General features: G+C 54.6%; 1 protein-coding gene across 3 annotated transcripts; it reads right to left on the bottom strand.

Moving 5' to 3' along the window:
* Positions 1–301: 301 nt before the first annotated feature.
* On the bottom strand, positions 302–13,130 carry DENND2D (DENN domain containing 2D). Of its 3 annotated transcripts, XM_085561477.1 has the most exons (12): positions 12,967–13,129; positions 9,757–9,941; positions 9,119–9,231; positions 8,919–8,988; positions 7,727–7,804; positions 7,499–7,639; positions 5,399–5,547; positions 5,099–5,276; positions 4,605–4,646; positions 3,904–3,994; positions 3,263–3,502; positions 302–1,972 (listed from the first exon to the last, which is right to left on the bottom strand). In XM_085561477.1, the coding sequence occupies exons 1-12, from the start codon at positions 13,019–13,021 to the stop codon at positions 1,911–1,913; spliced, it is 1,404 nt and encodes a 467-aa protein (XP_085417603.1). In that variant the 5' UTR covers positions 13,022–13,129; the 3' UTR covers positions 302–1,910. The 3 variants fall into 3 exon arrangements, with proteins under 3 accessions (XP_085417603.1, XP_085417604.1, XP_085417605.1); XM_085561478.1 differs by lacking the exon at positions 4,605–4,646 and having other exon boundaries at positions 12,967–13,130; XM_085561479.1 differs by lacking the exon at positions 12,967–13,129 and having other exon boundaries at positions 1,506–1,972; positions 9,757–10,248.
* Between the last annotated feature and the right edge of the window lie 1,264 nt (positions 13,131–14,394).

The following is a 14,394-nucleotide window of genomic DNA, read 5'->3' as shown; positions in this document are numbered from 1 at the left end:
AGGGGCTGTTCCTGCCCTGGAGTGGTGGGAAGCACTGGGCTGTCACCCTGTGCTGGCTCCAGCAGGGTGAACCCTCCCAGGACTGTTTGCTGGCACCGAGGCCACTGGCAGAGGGTGACACATACCAGAGTATGAAATTATCTTTCCTAGAGCAGCTGCATAGCAGGGATTGAGTCCCAAATCAGCAGCGGGGGCTGCCTGCCTGCCAGCCGGGCCCCAAGTTGTTTGGATGGTGTGAGTTGGCCAGTGCTCTGCTGGGAACTATGTTAACAATTTAGCAGAATAAATGAGCTCTTTCGAATTCAGGGAAACATTTCTTGGCGTTGTTTTATTTACTGTTGTAGGCTTGGATCAAGTGTTGGGCAAATCTCGAGCAGGAAGAAGGATTTAAAAATACACTGTGGGTTATGCTGATGTGCTGCAATGTGACCCAGCCCCAGTGTCCCTGCTCCTGGAAGCTCTAGCTGAGCCTTCCTAGTGTGTCCCCAGCACACAGTCTGTCTTGGGCATTAAAGGGAGGGTATTAAAACCAGAACTCAACAAATACCTATAAAAAAAGAAGAGTGAATTTTTACACAAGGAAACAGTGATATGACAAGGAAGGAATGGATTTAAACTAAAATAGGAGATTTTTAGATGGGATATCACCTTCCCTGTGAGGGTGGTGACGCCCTGGCACAGATTGCCTGGAGCAGCTGTGTTTGCCCCTGGATCCCTCAAAGTGTCCAAGGCCAGGCTGGATGGGGCTTGGAGCAACCTGGATAGTGGAAGGTGTCCCTGCCCATGGCAGGGGGTGGAATTGGGTGATCATGAACATCCCTTCCATCCCAAAACAGTCTGAGATTCCATGATTCCAGGATATTTTTGATATTTTGATGCCTGGTGGGTACCAGGTGATGTGACAGCCTGGCTGTAACATCCCAGAGAGAAGAATAAAGCTTTGCCTTCATTCCCAGCCTGTGCTGGGAGAAGTACCTGCGTTGGGCCTCTGTGGATGGGACCACTCAGTTCTGCAGTCCCAGCCCAGCTTCCCTGATGCAATATTTATTTCCTGGGTGAGTGTATTCCAAAAGGAGAACTGTCATTTTGCTTTAATCTGCTGCTGGCCTCACATTTCAGAGACGAATTGCAAGGTTTTAAGAGAAGGTGGCACCAAGACCAGACCCAAGGAGGATGGTGACACATTTTACTCTGGGATGGAACAAATCCTTCCTCCCTCACCTCGTTGAAGCTGTTGATTAGCTGTTTCCCCTTGACACCTCACAGCCATGTGGCCCTCACAGTTTGCTCCAGCACAAATAAATAACCTGCTGGAAATGAGTATTTTTGTTTCCTTAGAAAGCCAAACTTGGCTCTATGTGGCACCAGTGATGCAGCAGCTGCAAGAGAGGAAACCACTAACACCGCCCCCCTGCCTCCACTCCTGCTGGTGTTCAACAATGGCTCAATAAAACAATATAAACCAGTTGTTAATAAGAAAACCTCAGGAACTGTGCAATGGGATGTTCCTTATTTGCAAATCCCTGGTTTGTTTTAATGAGAAGTAACACTATTTCCTACTCATCCCTTTTTTTTCTCCCTTCTAATAATTACTCTAAATCCCTGTTTTCCTGCAGCCAGCCCTGGCTGCTCTCCCTGTGTGAGGTGTTGGGGGGACAAGAACCGTGCAGAGCCAAGCACTGGGAGTCACAGTCTGTCCCTGGAGTGACCACCATCAGGAAAGAAATCCCAACCTGGTGCTAGTTCTGTGCAAAAAGTTTTCCAGTGCAATGATGCCCTGAGAAAGAAAGGGTGCTCAGTGCTGCCCAGGCAGCTCAGGAGTCCCAGGTGGGCAGGAACAGAGTCCAGTATGGTGCTGCTGGCAGGGATGTGTCAATCTCAGTCCTGTTCCCCTGCTCCCACACTGGACTTCAGGAGTCCCTTCGGTGCTTCTTCTGTTCATGGTACTCTATTATTTTCTGCTGGAAATATGCTGTGGAGGAAAAAAAGGTCATGGACAAGTGCTGGTGTTTGGAATGGGGCATACAGGGCTACCCAGCCTGAATCCTGGGAAGTGTTTGTGTCCCAAACCCTCCTGGGTTATGGACACCTGCACCCACAGAGGACCCCGGGAAAATGTGGAAATGAAGTGTCCAAGGCAGGTGGATGGGTCTTGGAGCAACCTGGGATTGTGGAAAGTGTCCCTGCCTATAGCAGGGAGTGGAACGAGATGCCCTTTAAAGGTCCCTCCAACCCAATTTGTTGGAATTTTGGGATTCTGTAAGTCTATGAAATGGGGTGGTTGCAATGCCACCCATTCCTCTCAGCCAAAATAGGCTTTATTATGCTGGGTTAGCCAGAGGTTTTAATCAATGTGTTCACTCCTGTTCAGTTTTGTGTTTCCTACCAGCAACAAAGGGAGAAAGCAGCAGACCCAGCAAAAAGCCAGAATGGTGATATAGACAGGGAATAAGGAAACTGGGATTATGCTATCCCTCTCTTTCTCCCGGGTTTTCTCTGTAAGGTCTCACATGAAAAGGCAGAGAAGCAACACCTGAGGCAGTGCCAGCAGGAGTCCCCCAGGTAGGGTGGCAGATCCCAGCCCAGGATGTCTCCATCCTGCAATACAGTTTTTGGTTGGCTTCCTCCACCTCCACTGCCCATTTGTCTGTGTCCCAGGCTGGGAGGAGGCTCAGCTCTGCCCTGTGCCCTGTAAATCCCCGGGAAGGGGGAAAGACCAGCCCGACTGCCACAGAGTTAGGGGCTGAGCTGAGTCAGGCTCCTGGCAGTTGCTGGTGTGCCCAAGCCAAATGTTTGTGCTGCTGCTGCTTGTTTGCCTCAACACAGAGCTCCCAGTGAGCTGGCCCCAGCTCCAGGCGAGTGACAAGTTCTAAAATGAATCATTAGAGCCCAGAATCCCACGCTGTTTTGAGTTGGAAGGGACCTTAAAGCTAATCCAGTTCCAAACTCTGCCCTGGGCAGGGACACCTTCCACTAGACCAGTTTGCTCCAAGCCCCATCCAAAGTGGCCTTAGACACTTCCAGGAATGGGGAGTCACAAATGAGGATTTTTTTTTTTTTTTTTTTTTTTTTTTTGCTTGACAGACATGGAGAGACAAGGCCATTGAGAGCAAACGGGATCTGCTCAGTGCCCTGAGCACCCTCAGCTTAGACTGCATCCCATCCCTCACCAGGCACGAGGCATCTCTGCCCCTAAACCAACCAGCCCAGGGTTCTACAGAGCTCACCCGACAGGGGAGGGGACGAGAAATGGGACCCTTACCTTCCTGTGGGATCCTGCTCTTCTCCGCTTCCTCAATAAAGAGGGAAAACATGTTCGTCTTCACAAACTTTTTCAGGAACCTGCGGCAGCTCTTGGAGGCGATGGCCTTGCAGAAGGCTCGTTCCTGGAAGCTGCCCGAGCCGCTCCTGCCCCACTTGATGTGGGAGCCGTAGTGCCCGACCAGCCGCACAAAGAAGTGCACGAAGGCTTCCGACACCAGGGCGTTCAGCTGCTCCGAGGCTAGAAGGGGACACGGAGCACGAGAGGTGGGGATGAGACCTCTGAACACAAACAGGACGGGCTCATTTTAACGTGCTCTGTGTTTGCAACCCAAGGAATTGCTTGCTTAGAGCCTTCCTCTGCCACTAATCAAGGAGCAGACTAATTTTGCTGAAGGAACCCTGGCTTTCCAGGGTGGCAGCATCTTAATGTTCTAAGTATTAGCAAAAATCCATTTTTCCAGCAGAATTATCTGTTCTTGCTCCCGTGTTTCAAAGGACAGAGGAAACCCCAAGGGATTACCCCTGCAAACAGGGGGAGAAGCATCCCAGACCAAGTGACTTTAGGAAAATCCCTTGGCTGAAGTCTCTAGCCATGGAGAGGGCAGATCAGGGCTCTTTCACCATCACAGACATCCTTACTGTGCTCGTTGTTGTTGCTGTTGTGCCTGTTCAGAGATAGCAGGATCTCGTTCTGCAACTTTCCAGGCAGGATCTCCTCCTCATCCCCCACCTGGAAGGCAATGGGGCTGTGAAGCACTGGAGGGAATCCAGCTCAAGGGGCCATGGGTTGGTGCAGCCCGTCAGTGGGGCTTTCAAAGCTCATTAATTAATCATCATCACAATGTCCTGCAGAGACGTGGGTGTGGGATATCCAGTGAATGGACCCTGCTATTCTGGCCCAAAAACCAGTGGCTGTAGACATCCCCACAAGGGATGTTCCCCCTGGGAGGGTGTCACTGAAGATGGCTCTGCCCCCAAGATTATAGAACCACAAAATCCCAGACGGGTTTGGGTTAGAAGGGACCTTAAAGCTCATCCCATTCCACCCCCTGCCATGGGCAGGGACATTTTCCACTAGACTACATTGCTTCAAGCTCTATCCAGCTTAGCCTTGGACACTTTCAGGGATCCAGGGGCAGCCGCAGCTTCTGTGGGCAATCTGAGCCAGGGCTTCACCACCCTCACAGGGAAGAATTCCTTCACAAAATCCCATCTAACCCTGCCTTCTGACAGTTTTGAAAATGTGGCAGCTGCCAGGTAGCTGACACCAAAGGAGAAAAAACCCTTCCTGGGGTTATCCAGGCCACCCCCAGCCCCACACCCACACAGGGAAGACCTACCGCCCGGATGATCTTCCCTTCACAGAGATCAACTATGAGAGCCTGAAAGAGAGCAGGGAGTGAGCAGGTTTAGCCCTGCCAAGTCACCTGGGCTTCCTCACACCCATTTTGGGATGGGACTGGTGTGTCACCAGCCCATGAGGGCGGCAGGAGAGGGATCAGCCTGTCTCTGCAGGAGGGACCTGGGCAGGGGGACCAGGGCATTTCCCACAAGGACAATTTTTGCTGCAGGTTTGGTGGCTTGTCCCCACAAGCTTTTCTCTGCTTCAAGACTGGGATGACCCCAACACCTGGAGCCGCAGGAAATCCCAGGGGAACGTGGAGGTATTGCTCCAGGTGCCAACAGGAGGGGACATGGAGGACACCCTAATTTCCAGCCTCCCTGGATGAGAAAAGGGCACAATCAGAGCCTCTGGCCCCAGGGACAAGCCAAACCTGGGGACACAGATTAACTGATGGCTCCATCCAGCTGCCCTCCTCTCCAGATGAAATACCTCCTCCATTGGCTGCTCCAGGACCCGCTCCAGGTGCCGCATCTGGATGCCAACCATGAAGGGTGTGGGACAGCACACGGTGTCCAGCAGGCACTCAGGGACCACAGGAATGTAGGTGTGAGCCCAGGTGAAGGGATACAGGAGAGCAGCCACAGCGTGGATACACTGAGACAGGGCACTGTGGAACAGGCAGCCAGAAGTGATATCACGGCAGGGAGGAGGGAACATCCCACCTTGAGCTCTGCTGTGTCCTACGCCACTTTTAATGGGCATTTTTATAATAAAGAGATCAGGACTCACCTCAGTTCCTCAGCCAGAAAAATGAGCCGTCGCTCCAACACGGCGGAGGCGAAGATGAGCAGGATGAGGTGAGGGCTGAGTCGTTGGAGCAGAGCCTGGAACTCCACGTGCTCCAGGTGGGCATCCACAGGCCGTGTGAGCTCAATGAGCTGTCAAGGAAGAGCCACAGAACCCCAGCTTAGGAGGGGCAACACGCCCCCTGTCCTGCCCTGGCTTCCTGAGAAGGTGATTTGGAAGCAATTAATGACCCAGCATTTGCAGCATCTGCACCGTGTCCATATACAAGGGACAAACCCCATTTCATCCTGCCAGGAGGTTCAGCCTGTGCAGTGCTGAGAGCTCAGGGGAGCCATCAGTAGCATGCACTGTGGGGCTCTTTATTTGGGTACTGGATTTTTAACCCAAATGCCTCTTTTCTCCAGTGTTCCCAAGTCCCTGGCAGGGAGTGGCAGGGACATGTCCCATCTCAGTGTCTGAGAGGTCATCTGTGAGCTGCCAGGAAAGGGAGGAGTGGGGAGGGCATGATTCCTACAAATGCCACAAAACCTTCCTCTAAAGTCTCTCTGGCAGGGTCAGCCTGGCAATTCCTGGCTAAGATTCCCCAAAAGTGAGAGATCTAATGGATATTTGCAAGGTAGGCTGGCTACTGAGCTGCATTTGCCCACAAGTCTCCCAATTCCACCAATCCCCGTGGCAGCCAGACATGGCGAGTACTGAAAGGTTAACAGGACTGTGCAGCTCATGACCTTGGCCCTTCTCCCCACCCTTCAGGAAGAAAATCCCCATCCTTCAGGAAGAAAATCCCCTTCTCCACATGCTTTTCCACCAAAGCAGCAACTTCTCAGCCAGCAGCATCAGGCTTGGCTGGGCTCCACAGCCCCTTTCCAGCATAAGTCCCACCCCATCCCCATGCAGTATCCAAGATTTATTTCTCCTCCTTTCCTGGTCTCAGTGATTTCCTTGCTCCAGACCCTGCCCAGAGCCCAAAGAACATCCTCATTCCTCCTCCCTCCACAGCCTAGGCTGTGCTTCCAACCATGGCCCTGGGACAGAGCATTGAGCAACATGCAAAGTCTTGCACAAGCTCCCTGCATTAAGAAATCACTTAGATCACCATCTGCTAAATTGCTCTAGAGAGCAGGGATCCTGCTTTCAGGCCCTCCCTGGCACATCCATGGGATGCTCAGCATTGAGGATATTTTGGCCAGTGCCAGAGTGGATCCTACCTATTTTTCCAGCTTGACTTTGCCACAAGAGAAAGAAAAAACAAATTAAAAAGCTATGCCCATGCAAGTCTGGGCTGTGTGTGGGTGCAATGAGATCATCTCATCCATGCCTGGATCAGGTCTTTTCTCTACAGGAAAAGACTGGGCTTGTCACACACCTGCACTTGCCTGAGGGGTTAAACCAGGCAGGAATCAAGACTGGGAGCTGAATACATTGGTATGGAGAAGAGTATAATCATGCAGTCATGGAATCATCAGGGTTGGAAAAGCCCTCTAAGATCATGAACTCCATGTTCACCACTAACCCCCATCCCCAAGTGCCACATTCACGTGTTTTTTAACATTTAGGAATGGTGATTCCACCACTGCACTGGACAGGCGGTGCCAGTGCCTGAGCACCTCTTTTGGGAAGAAATTTGCAGCCCACGACAGCCCTTGCACCACTGTGCTTCCCAACCTTCCGGAGGAGCTGATGCTGGCTCAGGAGCAGGAGCAGCTCCCAGCCCCTGGCACAACAGGCCCCTCCCAGCCCGTGGCACAACACTCTGCTTCCAGCCGCTGGCACAACATCCTGCTCTGGCATCAGGGCCAGGCAAGTCCCAACAGTGTATGGAGAGCTTTTTGTGCTGCAGCTCCAGCCTCAGGCTGGGAGAGCTGCAGAGGTGGCAAAGATGGAGCAAAGGGATGGGCTCCATCCTCACCCTCACTGCTCTCCTCCTGGATCAGGAGAGAGATAACACCCATATTCCCAAGAGATGAGGCCTCTGGCAGCCTGACCCACCCTGTTCTGCTATGGCCAGCACCCCTGGGTGCTGCAGGGTTGGAGGATGCTCCCAGATGTAGACCAGGAGGTGCCCCCGGGTCCCCCACCAACCTCTGTGCCCGACTCAGGGATGAAGCTTTTGATGGTGACAGTTTTCCCTGGAGCTGGGAAGGGCGATTCCCGCAGGCCCTGCATGAAGGGGTAGATCACTGCCATGGAGATCTGGCGCCTCTTCTCCACCTCGTCCAGGATCTGGGTGAGAAAGATATCAGCTGAATCCCCAGCAGATAAAGGAGCAGTCGCCAGGGCCACCACTGGGCCAGAGCCCCATGTCCCTACCTTGGAGAAGAGCCCAAAGCAGCCCAGGCAGCTGATGATGCAGAAAACCTCAGGGAGTCGGACACCACGCCCGGATGGCTGGAAGAGTGTGGGAAAAGGATTTGAGCATCTCCCAGCCCTCTGCACCAGCTTCACACTCTCCAAAGGGATCCTCACTTGCTCCCCTCAAATTCCCAGTCACTCACTGGGAGATTTTCAAGGCTAGGGCCAAGGCCAATGACGTAGCTGATGTTGGAAAAGCAGAGGGTGCCCAGAGGTGATTTGGGTGCCTAAGCTGTTAATTGTTTTGGTGCAAAGTCCTTTGGCATATTTTCAAACTCTCCTCCCACCTAGGCACACACTCTCCAAGACATCCTGCCTCACCATCCTTGAGGTTAATCCTGTCCCCTGCTACAACAGGGGCCATCACGATGAGTTCTTTGGATTTTTTTCCCTTTCTAACTGGACTATCCTGGGTCTGTTTGCTCTCTGCACTTTCAGCCCTCCAGACATCCAACAGCCTGAGCTCATCCCTGGATGCTGAAATGGGAAGGTTCACCAGGATGAAGGGACGGTGGATCCAGCTGTTGTCCAGGCTGTGGCACAGAGATGTCCTCCTGGATTTATGTCCCTGGTTACAGCAGCAGCCAGGGAAGACCATTGCATCTCAGAGCCCCTGAGCTGGTCAAACCCATGAGCTGAGAAACAGCCACTACTCAGATGCAGTTTTTGGGGATGGGGCTGAGGGCTCCTAGCTCCGTGGTACCTGGATGGCTGCATTAACATTCCCATCCTGATCCCAAGTGGGATTTGCAGCCATCCTGACCACAGCAGGCATGGGAAAGGAGCCAGGGAAGCTGTGGAAGCCAGTGAGGAATCACAGAAACCATTCAGTTTGGAAAAGCCCTCCAAGATCTCCAAGTCCAAAAGTAGCCCAGCACCACCATATTCACCCCTGAACTGTATCCCCAAGTGCCACATCCACAGGCTTTGTGAACACTCGTTGTTTCCTCCATCCAGCATCTGAGTTATGCTTCAGCAGAGAGCTTTAAAAACCCGCTTTGGGTTTTTAAACCCTCTTGCTGCTCATCATCACTGGTGGCTTTCTGAGGCACGTCCCCAAGAGCTGAACTCTGGGCCTGGCAGGAGGTGACGTGTCCCACCATGGGGAGGGGGTGACACCTCTGATGAGTGTGGGGTGGGGAGGGCTCACCAGCAGCCGCCTGCAGTAGCCAATCTTCCTGCTGCCATCCACATTTGTCAGGACAAAAGAAAAGGTTTCGCTGCAAGAAAAGAAAACATGGGGCTGGGAAGAGCTGGGATGGACTGGGCTGGGCTGGGCTGGTCCTTCCAGCCCTCAGGACTCCAGCAGGGGTGGGGATCCCAGCCCAGACCCTGCAGTGGGGCAGGTACCTGGTGAACTCAGTGATAGGTGCCCAGTTGTTGCCATCAGGGAAGCAGAAGAGGGGGATGGCTTCGAGGAGACGTTCCTCCTCCTCCTTCTGGCCCTTCAGCAAGTTCTCACGCTGGACGGAAGCGATACCAAGAGTCAGGGAGATGGAGGGTCCCCATCGTCACCAGGAATGGGGTGGGATTCAGTGGAATGAGGTCTGTCCTAAAGCGACCCCCAGCTCTGAATGATGCAGAAGGGACCTGCACATGTCTGGACAAGCACCTCCCAAAAATCCCGATTTTGACTTTCACCCCAAGGACAGTGAGGCAAAGCAGAAGGACCCTCTGCAAACTGTGATCTCTTCCTGTGCCACCTCCCAGAGTGTGATTTCCCCACTGTAGTTTCCCTTTTTGGGACAGGAGGCCAGGGACAGCCCCTGGAGTTTCCTCCCAGGGCTTGTGGCCCTGGGATCATGGGGAGGGACAGATGGTCCCAGCAACCCCAGCCCAGGGCAGGCAAAGCCCTGGGGCCTGGGACTGTGACTCAAGAGCATGGTGCACCTTTCTCCTTCCATAGCTTTAATGATTGGGAAGGAACAACATCCCTTTCTCCTCTAAATGTGGAAAACAAATCTTATCAGGAACACAGGACTAAATACCTTTGGGAACTGGTAGGTTATTTTGGGTTCATAATGTCCATCTGACATCTTCTTCAGTGACACCACCACCAGGTACTCAAAGAAGAACTGTCCAGCAGAGTAGAAGACTGAGCTCCGCTCCCCCTGATTCCCCTGTGGTACCCGTGGGGGGGTGTTTTCTGCAGCAGAGGCCCCATCTTTTCCTTCTGAAGCCAAAAAAGATCCCATAAAAATCCAATCAGAGTGCAATGAAAGGTGTGAGGTGTCCTGAGGGCAAGGGAGGACTTGCAGAGTTACATGTGAACTGGCTGAAGGGAACCAGGTCCTGGTGCCCAGGACTTTTGGTCCCCAAAAAGGAACAGCTGGAGACATGAAAAGGAAAAAGAAATGGCTTTTATGAGTCTTTTAGGGAAAATCCTAAGACACTCCGAGCCTTCCTTTGCCCCAGCCCAGTGAGAATGCTCAGAGCAGACACATGGAATGAGGGAGAGCAGATGGGCTCTGCATTAAACACCTACAGGGAGGTGTGGGAATGTGTTTATAGCAGTTAACTTTATTCTCTTAGGGGAAGTAAACAGCAAAAAACCAGCCCAGATCTTGTTTGAGCACCTCCTAAAGCTCCAATCAGATGAGTCCCAACCTCCCCCTCTCAGGTGTTCTGGGAACTGCTGACTGCAAATGAGCTACTTGAGGGTTTTCCCTAAACCAAAGCAAAGCAATTCCTGGAGATTACACCTCAGTACTTGTTGGGCTGGTTGGGGAGGGCACTGGGGAAGCATCAACTGTCACATCCTGAACAACAAGGAATAGGAGAGAAAAGAGCCCCATCCAGCATCTCCAAGGGCCCTGGGATGACCACAGTGGGACAGTGAGATCTGAGGGCTGGAAAGGAGACGAGTTAAATGCTGGACAGAGACTGCAGCCAGGCCATGCCACAGCTCTTCCCTCTCCAGAGGCCACTTGTGCCTCCCTTTATACCTTGTTCTTGACACGCCAACTGTCCTATCCCTGATTATGGCGGGGAACTGGAGCAGAAAAGTTGAGATGCTCTTCTAGGAATAGCAAGGAAAATAAATATGTGGCTGGATGAGATTACTGGCTCTTGCAGCTTGTCCTCAGATTCCAGAGTTTGTCCCTGGGCTCTTCAGGCATGGCTGTGATCAGCTGTTCCCATTATCCTTCTCCATGTATGGCATCCTCCTCCAAAAGCAGTGCTGGAGGACACCCTGCCCACATGTCCCTCCAGCTCCAGAGCTATCTCCTTTAGTCTGGAAACACCTCTCCAGCCTTTGTTCCAGGTCACTGGGAGCTGATGGGAACAGAAGGCTCATAGGAGGAGATGACACTCATGGTCCCATCACAGGATGTTCCTTCCCAGGGACTGGAAATTCCTCTCCCAGCTCATGGTGGGGGGATGCTCAAAGCCACCCCTTCGTGCACCCTGGGGCTGCCCCACCTCCACATACAAAGCCCTTCCTCTTTGGCAAGGTGAAATTCATCCCAAAAATTCATCCCTTTGTGGCAGGTGAAGGATGAGACCTGGCGGAGGATACCTCTGGTTTATCCTCATTGGGGATAATCCTGGACCTGCCCAATAAGGAGCTCCAGGCCAGGGAAAAGTTGACAAGATGTGCATTGCTTCTCCCACTCTTCCTTGGGATGCTCCAGCAATGGCTTTGGTCTACTCCCACCTCTGACCCAGGCAGGGGGGGCCCCAGGGAAGAAGGCTGTGTCATGGCAGGGCTGCTGGTGTCCCCCATCCATGCTGGACACTGGCATTGGCTGTTTTCCCATCACCAGGGCAAGATGAAAGTGCAGTTAAATCCTGCCTATCCAGTCCCATTCTGCATTTCAGAAAACAACAGATCTGCTTTCCAGCAAGGACTGCATTTGCATTTTGTCCATGGGGTTTGCAAACAAACAAGCCAAACCTGCTGCTCTGGAGAGCCTGGCCTTGCCAGGCTACAGCTCTGCCTCTCACACGTGGAAGTGTGGATCTCACAGCAGTGACACGTCTGGCTGCAAAGCCCTCACTGGCAAGAGCCCAAATCCCTCCAAGACCAAAACTCCCCATCCCTGGGCTGGAAGATGAGCTCCAGGGATGTACAGAGTGAACTGTCAGGCAGGCTGAATGCGCCGTCAGAGATCCCAGCGCTGCCCCAAACCGGCAGCGCTCACAGTGCCTCGTCTCCGGGGAACGTAAGTCAGGGTCACAAGAGCCAATGACTCTCCCATAGCCCGTGTCAGGAAGATTCAGGTAGCACCCCCAGCCCCCCAGCAGTGGGAGCATCCCCTGCAAGGAAGGGAAGCAGGCGGGTGGCCACGGGTGCTCTCGCAACTCCCGGATGGAAAGTGGCTGCTGGTGACGTGGATCTTCACCCTTCCATGCACCGGGCACGGAGAGGGCAAAGGCTGCCGCGGGCTTTCCTTATCGCTCAGCCCCACTCTCTCTGCCTGTGGCACAACCGGTTTCTTTCCTCCCGGAAAACTCCCGACCTCTGGTATGCCAAGGTTTCCCGACCTGGTTTGCGGGGGAGCTAAGCTTCCCGTGCCGCCCAGCTGCCCACCTGCCCCAGTGGAGAGGAATGGCTTTGGCTTTATCAAACCTCGGGTAATATCGAGCTCATGCGGAGCCAGGCCAGCACAAAACAGTCAGGGAGGGGAGCGCACTAAGCCCCCCAGCCCGCAGACTGCTCCAGCCTGCTTTGTTTTGCCTTGAGATACGGCAGCCAGAAACTCTAGTGATCCTTTCGGCACCTAAGGAAAGTCATAAATCCCAAAGAACCAATTTCTGCACCGTCTTCTGAAGGCTCTACAACACCCAACTGTCCTGAGGGGCACCGTCTCCCTCGTGGGTCCCCCCATGGTGCCAGATGCCCCGCGCCCTCATGCCCTGCGGTGCCTTCCTCAGTGGGATGTGGGGACGGGATCTGTGTGACCGCCCCTGGGGCTGGGGCTGGCTCAGCTGGGAAGGGATGGGCTCCCGGGAGATGGGGTGCAGCTCTCGGAATGGGCTGAACCCCCGAGAAGGGAGCAAGAGATGCGGTGAGGCCGGGGCAGGCGGCCCGAGCTCGGCCCCGTGGGCTGCGGTGGGAGCGGGCAGGGCTGGAGGGACCGAGCCGCTGCCCTGCCCGGGAGCGTCCCCGCTCCGCCGCAGCCGCGGCCCCGGGATGGACCCGTCCAAGCACCGAAACTGACACCGGCACCTCCCGGAGCCCCTCCGCCCCTCACCTCTGCGGCCGGCGCGCCGCAGGCTCCGTCGCAAGAAGCCGCCGATGGAAGCCATGGTGGCCCCGGCGCGGTCCCGGCCCGGCCCGGCCCGGCCCGGCCCGGCGGGGAGCGCTCGGCTTCCGCCCGCCGCGCTTTCGCTTTCCCGGGGGAGGAGGGACGGCACGGGGCGGAGAGGAGGAGGAGCGGGGAACCGGGCAACACCTGGCACCGGCCGGGCACGGAGGACTCGGCCGGGGAGAGGGCGCACTGGGGCACGGGGTAGCCCGGGAAACCGGGAGAAACGGGCATGGGGGGCCCGGGAGGATCGGGAATGAGGGGAGCAGGGAGCCGAGGATGCCAGGAGGAACTGGGGATGGGGGATCCGGGAGTGCAGGACGTGGCGGTAAGGGAAGAACCGGGAATGGAAGTCCTTGGGAGCACTGGGGAGGAGGAGTCCGGAGCACCAGGCACCGAGGACCTGGGAGGAACCTGGATGCGGGGGTCCTGGGAGCATCCAGGTTCTGGGAATGGGGGAGGAGGGAAGACCTGGCTGCAGAAGAGCAGGAGCACCGGGCACGGGGGTACAGGAGCACTGGGATCTGAGACTAAGCAGGCACGCTGGTTGTGGAGGCAGCAGGAATGAGGGAAGTGGGAACAACCTGAGTTATAAGGATTCCAGGAGGAACCAGACATGGGACATCCAGAATAATCAGCCATGGGGACACCCGGAGCACTGGACACAGCGGGAGCTGAACATCCCTTCAAATGGGTCTGGGCATCTTAGTGGGGAGCTGGCCGAGGCTCAGACACAGCGTGGGAATCAGGGTGTGGACACTTGGGACAAGGTTTGACATACATCACAGGGGACAGAACACTCATTTCCCAGTGCTACGGCATTGCCCAAATGCTGCTCGAGCCTCCCGGCCTCCTCCAAGCCCTTTTGTCCCCAGGACCCCATCAGTGCCAGCATCGCTGCCCAGCACAGCCTCTGTGGGGTCAGAGATGGCACTGACCATCTGTACCCCTCCAGGGTACAGATGTTTTGGTGTCTCTCACTGCAGTGTGGTGCGGAGTCAGCCCATCACCCACTCCGGTGACTCCACTGTGCTTTATTCCCATGCTGTGGGCTGCCAGCTTGTCCTGACTGCTCAGGCACACTGGCTGGGTGTACTTTACCTCAGGCTGGCGTTTCTTTACTGGTCAGAGGTTTATCCTCAGTCCCAGAGGTACTGAGAGGTGCTTCGTCCAGGTCTGGGGCTGGAGGCCAGTTGCCATCCGCCTTCGTTGCAGGAAGGAAGAGCAGTGTCCTGGTGCTTCAGTCTGGGGGTTTCCCTGTCTCAGGCATGCCAGGACACTGCAGAGCTTCTCGGCTTTGCTGGGTGGGTTTCACTGCTCTGCATACACCAACAGGGAAAGTCCCTTAAAAAGAAAAATCCCCCTTTCCCATTC

Source organism: Lonchura striata, chromosome 26, assembly GCF_050655825.1.
Source record: "Lonchura striata isolate lonStrDom1 chromosome 26, ASM5065582v1, whole genome shotgun sequence".
Taxonomy (NCBI): domain Eukaryota; kingdom Metazoa; phylum Chordata; class Aves; order Passeriformes; family Estrildidae; genus Lonchura; species Lonchura striata.
This window is presented reverse-complemented; position numbering and strand designations above follow the sequence as displayed.

Bases quoted from the DNA above. Each gene is read 5' to 3' on its own strand.
- DENND2D (XM_085561479.1), bottom strand. From the start codon at position 10,107: ATGTCTCCAGCTGTTCCTTTTTGGGGACCAAAAGTCCTGGGCACCAGG. The intron at 9,232-9,756 runs GTATTTAGTCCT...GCTTCCGTCCAG, and splicing joins TAACCTACCAGTTCCCAAAG to CGTGAGAACTTGCTGAAGGG. The intron at 5,277-5,398 runs GTGAGTCCTGAT...CCTGTTCCACAG, and splicing joins TTTCTGGCTGAGGAACTGAG to TGCCCTGTCTCAGTGTATCC.